The sequence below is a fragment of the Akebia trifoliata genome, chromosome 13 (assembly GCF_017979445.1).
Source record: "Akebia trifoliata isolate Shusen 1 chromosome 13, ASM1797944v1, whole genome shotgun sequence".
In the NCBI taxonomy this organism is placed as follows: domain Eukaryota; kingdom Viridiplantae; phylum Streptophyta; class Magnoliopsida; order Ranunculales; family Lardizabalaceae; genus Akebia; species Akebia trifoliata.
Window position 1 is genome coordinate 2,469,420 of NC_141387.1, and position 5,535 is coordinate 2,474,954.

The following is a 5,535-nucleotide window of genomic DNA, read 5'->3' on the forward strand; positions in this document are numbered from 1 at the left end:
GCCAAATCACCGGTGATGTTGGGGGATGCCGCTGAGTCAATAAGCCATTTTGTGTCTTGGGCTGGGGAGGTGGAGACACAATTTGTCGTTGCTACAGAAACTTGGACCTTGGGACAATATTTAACAGTATGGCCCATCTGTTCACGGAGTTGGCATTTCAGTGTGTAACGGCGCTGGCCATTGGGCTTGGATTTTCTGTTGTCGCATGGACCAGTGTTATTGTGAAACTAGGCTGAAATTTTTGGTGTTGTCCTCCATTTTTATGGTCCGAGCCATTTGGTTTTGAGAAACCCTTAGGATTAGAGACTCTAGATAAAGAACCAGCACATGTTCGTCGATGGAAGCAACCAATTGCTGAGAAGTGACTTCAAGGCGACGCAAGTAGGCATCATGACCTATAAAGAGATCATGTAACTCCTCAAAGGTGAGTAGGCGTTCCCGTGCACGAATGGGGGCTGCAATCTCACGAAAATCAGCACCTAAACCATTGAGAATGTTGAGTGTTAAATCATCTTCGGAAATGGGATGATCAATAAGGGAGATTTCATCTGCAAGAGTTTTGACAGTGTGTAGGTACTCTTGAACCGTCTGATTTCCCTTCTTTATCAGAGTTAATTCCTCTTTGAGTTGCATAGCCCTTGTTCGGGATTTGCTGGCATGCATCGTGTGTAATTTTTGCCAAGCTTCCTGATAAGTTTTTGAATTGGAAATGAATGGTGTAACGGTGGTGGTTGTGAAGGCCAAAATGGCGGAAAGGGTAAGTTTATCTTGTCTTATCCAGTGAGTTCGTTGAGGAGTGGGAATTGAGGAATCACTGGAGTAAGGACAAGGTTTATCTCCAGTAACATAATCAAAGAGATTATACCTAATAAGTAAGGCTTCAAACTGGGCATGCCATTGAGGAAAAGTGGAGGGGGTGAGTTTTTCATTGATCTGTGAGGTGATATTGAGAGCAATAAGAAGAAGTTCTATGGGGGATGGTGGGTTTGAGATCGGGTTATGGGTATGTTCAGAGGTGGGGATTGAATTCTCGTTGGAGGATGGCTCTCCTGATACCATGATGAAGTTTGAAGAGTATTGACACAGAAATTCTTTTGTTTTCTGTGAAGGAAAATTTTCCACGCCCATTCTATTGAATTGTATCAAAGATTTATATAGATATTCAAAAATTATTTTTGGAAAGAAGCTAAAATTAAGCCTAACATTTACAAGGCATTTACACAAGATTTTTCTAACTGTTACAGACAGAATTTCAGCTTAGAAATTAGGATGACAGATCATGAGCTTGATTTGAGGAATCTTCCTTGATATCTAGAACCATAGGCCCAACTACCAAGGTGAGACAACTGGTCTCTTGGAACACCATTTCTTGCCAAAATCCCCTAGGTATTATGAAATACCCCACAAATCACACATACCAGGTAAGGAGGGACAAATTGAACTCAAGAAAATGAAAAATATTAAAGTGAGGGAAATCACACCATAAGAGTATCACACATTCATTATTTACTTCCAAGAACATGTCAAACCTTTTAATAGATGTGACTGTCCAAGCTTATTTTCCCACACATATCAACACCCAAACCACCATTTACCCCTATAGTTGAATTCACAAATGTAAAGGAGGGGGAGAAAAATGAAAACATGAAAAAATGGTGAAAAAGAATCCAAACTCAAGCTAGCAAGTTACATGACCAAGAAAAGTGAGCCAACAAAGGCTCCAAAAGAACCAATGAAACTCAGAAACACCGAAGAGGCTCCATTAGGATAAGGTGGCTCATCTCCAAAAGGAGATTGATCCGAAGGTGGAGGAGTTTCCAAGCTTGTCCCATTTGAGCTGCTTCTACTTGCCATGACTACAACGGCCATCTTCTCATTTTTCTTGCAGTTATCTTCAATCCCACTAATGAAGTAATGAGGGCCAGAATGATCTAATTTAACTGAAGTCTTTCCATCCTTAAAGATTTCTATATAAGATCCTGTATTGCAGTTGGTGTAGCCATCCTTGTTTACTTGAAGTACTGCATCTTTCTCTGGATTGTAGACGAATACTGCAATAATAGATAGTAGCACAATCAAAAATTTTATATTTAAAGGTAACAGCTAGATGTGATGTAAGTCGAATTCAAACTAAAACCTTAGGAAAGCTGGCTTCGAAATATATCTTTATATTCAAATCAATTTTTTCTTTAACATATATGGTTGGAAAATATATGAGCAATAGCCACTCCTCAGATGTAGCTTTTTCGTGTTAGGACCAATCCAAGATATGAGTACTTCGAATCGACAGGTATATATGTTCATGGGTAGAACTTTGTGTCTAGTGCACTATAAACACTACTATTCTTAAGACTGTTAATAATGGCTATTATATTTTGGGTGTTATTTACATATGTATAGCATAAAGTTCTACAACCCAAGACTGTTATACCAGCATTATCATCAATATTAGCAAAACTTCATCGATAATCTTAATAACTGTGGAGAACAAAAAAAAAAAAAAAAAAACCTTAGATTAGACAATTTGGATCATCTGGCTGATTTATCCAAGATGTTGGCTAAGGGTAGAGGACCCCTAGCTTGGAACATATGTGATAGCCAAGATCCAATTTAGTAAGAAATGAAGTTGAAAATTCATGTGATAAGGTTATCAACTTACAAAGGGAGTCTCCAATTTGAAATCGATTCATTTCTGCCCATTGATTGTAAGTGAGTACATTGGGATCAGAGGGTACAGTCCACCCCTTTGGCCCTCCAACTCTGAATTCTGTTGCACAAACTCTCTCCATCAATAATACAAGACTAAAGAGAAGAAAGGCTTGCAATGCCTTATGATGGTGATTTGATTTTGAGATGGTGATGGCCATAAGAGCAAACTAATGGTGGTTGTGAGATCAAAAGAAGGGTTTTTTCAAGCAAAATTAAGGATTTCAAATTGAGGGTGACATGAACGTGATGATGCATGAGGTATTTGTAGGCCTCTCTGAATGAACTTTACAAGCTGTGGAAGAGAAGCTTTTGTTTCTTTTTGTTATTCTTTCCTCTTTCCTTAGCTTCTAGTGCAAAGCATATAGGCCTTTATGATGCCGGCTGGGTTAGTTCCAGCACACTTTTGCATCTTCTTTTTGATATTTTTTGAACTTAAGTCTCTATGAGGTTATACTTTGCTTGAACATAATAAGGACATTCAATTCTTGTATGCCAGGTTAGATTAATTAATCCAGTTTGAATCTCATAAACAAGATCATGCCCGAATCAGTCATCAAGTTAAACTAATTATCCAAATCGGAACTTTTTGCAAAACCTGATTTGTCAGATGCTTTCTTCTAGTTTCTTTTTGGAATAATATCTATTTATAAAGTCTAATTTTATTAGCAAGCAAGAAAGTCATCAGTAAGTGCTTTGTGTTAGCTTTAGAAATAAGTTTGGGAGACTAGGGCATATAAAATGCAAAGAATTTTCCTCTTGGTTACAAATAATAAGTTTGGGATTAAAATATTTAGTAAAGCTAAAGTAATTCTTCTAAGGTTACAAATAATACATGTAATAAATTATGTAACAAATATTCTATAGTAAAAGTTAGTGCACATTTGCTTCAGAATAAAAATGTCCAGAAACATGTTTCTTGGTTTGTAATCAAAAGTTCTTGTGGATCATATTTGAAAATTGATTGAGTCACCTAACCAGTGTTAACTTAGACGTGTCGCATTGATCGGGATGCCCTAATCGCACAATAAATATACCATATTAAAAAGGATCGAATGAATACAATATATTCAAAATATAGTTCAGAGTTTATGTTCACATGAGAACTTTTCGATAAATGTTCACTTCATGACTTATTACTCTTAAAAATAGAGAAAATGTGCTTGAAGAAGACAAATTAAATAAGATACGGAAATTATTTGATATGTGACATAAAACTTATATGTGAATGAAAGAGAGCGGCATGGAAACCTACTCGAGGAAAAGATGAAAAGATGAACCAAGTCAGTTGGCATGGAACTTAAATTATTCACAATCATAAAAATGGTTTTTAAGGGCCTAAGCCATTTATTTATGGGTTGTTGATGCTTTACATGATTTTAGACATTTTTTTTCCAAAAACATACTTCATTTTTCCTTGTCAAAATGAAACACAATTTGATGTTTTTTCATACATGCCTAGAAGTCTTGTGCCATAATGAGTATTCAAGTGCCAACAAAGGGTACTGGCATGGAAAAATTCCTGAAGGAAAGGATGAAAGTAATTTTGCTCCCGATTAATGTTTCGAGATGAGGTTGAGCATAGGTCATCCCGAACTTGGTTATACTGTGATCATCATTCAAATGTGAAAATTTAAATATGTAGTGGCAGGTTGTTTCCCCTAGGTAAGTGCAATTAGAATTGGTTAACATTTAATAGGTAAAGACAGGTTTTGAACCCAGGTTGTGTAATTAACACTCACAAACTTTAATGAACTTATCAAATTGGCACCTCGAACCATAAATTCTGGTGTGTTACTTTACCGATCTTCAAGTTATTAAGAAAAAAAATGTCTTTCGGATCGTGTATGGAACTTTGAAAAAGAAATTTTGGTTTTTACGTGAAAAATATTATGTAACGTAAAATTAACAGGGCACCGAATCTAGTCCAAAAACAACAAAATCATCTTTCAATCTGTCCAAAATTGACAAAGATGATCCTGAATTCAGTTATACCTTGCTGGAGCAGAAAGCTTGTGAGAAAATCAAACAGCAAAGAAGACAAAAAAATAAAAAAAAAAAGGCACAAACACAAGGATTTATGTGGTTCGGCAGTGTGCCTACGTCCCCCGATTAGTACAAGAATAATCAATATTTTCTCTCAAATTTTACAGTCTTAAAGATCCCTATTTATAAAGTCGGGAGTTGCTGAAAAGTGTTTTTCTCCCTAAAACATAACTCCCTCCTCTTCCAAAAAAATATAAAATTCTTAAGAAAATATTATATGATTGCCCTTATCATACCTCCAAAAAATTTTGGACCTGCATGAGGCGCTCAAACATATTGAGTTGTAATTAGGTCGAAGAAAATGGGCTCCAATCCAATTCAATTGGTCAGGCCTTTTAGGTGGACAGTTGGGTCTGTTGGGCATTATAAGAATCTTTATGGCCTTCCCAAATGCACCATGGAGATGGACCTGAACCTGATTAAATAGAATGGATCTTTCTGGGTAATTGAGTCCTCCTTCCTGCGAACCTCGCCGCAAATTGAATATCTTAAATCGCATAATTAGGACATAAAAGGACAGAAGTAATTAAATCCATTATTCATAAGATGAGGGAATGGATGCAATGAACCAAGATATTAAATACGAAATAATCATCATCATCAAGGCCTTATTCCCAGAATTTGGGGCCGTTTGAACAAATTCAATTCTATCTAAAGCCATATCTTTAGTCAATATATTAAATTACAATCAACTAGCAATGACTACAAGTAGGAACAATTTCTTATGTCAAGGCCTACAATCTTATTGTCGTAATCCATTAAATAATAATAAATTTCAAATAA

At 36.1% G+C, this 5,535-nt stretch overlaps 1 protein-coding gene across 1 annotated transcript; it reads right to left on the reverse strand.

Moving 5' to 3' along the window:
- Positions 1 to 1,436: 1,436 nt before the first annotated feature.
- Positions 1,437 to 2,954, reverse strand: LOC147387277 (early nodulin-like protein 9). Its single transcript, XM_086421167.1, has 2 exons — positions 2,660 to 2,954; positions 1,437 to 2,051 (listed from the first exon to the last, which is right to left on the reverse strand). Exons 1-2 carry the CDS (start codon positions 2,865 to 2,867, stop codon positions 1,687 to 1,689), a joined length of 573 nt encoding a protein of 190 aa, XP_086277293.1. The 5' UTR covers positions 2,868 to 2,954; the 3' UTR covers positions 1,437 to 1,686.
- Between the last annotated feature and the right edge of the window lie 2,581 nt (positions 2,955 to 5,535).

Bases quoted from the DNA above. Each gene is read 5' to 3' on its own strand.
- LOC147387277 (XM_086421167.1), bottom strand. From the start codon at position 2,867: ATGGCCATCACCATCTCAAAATCAAATCACCATCATAAGGCATTGCAA. The intron at 2,052-2,659 runs GTAAGTTGATAA...CTATTATTGCAG, and splicing joins TCAAATTGGAGACTCCCTTT to TATTCGTCTACAATCCAGAG.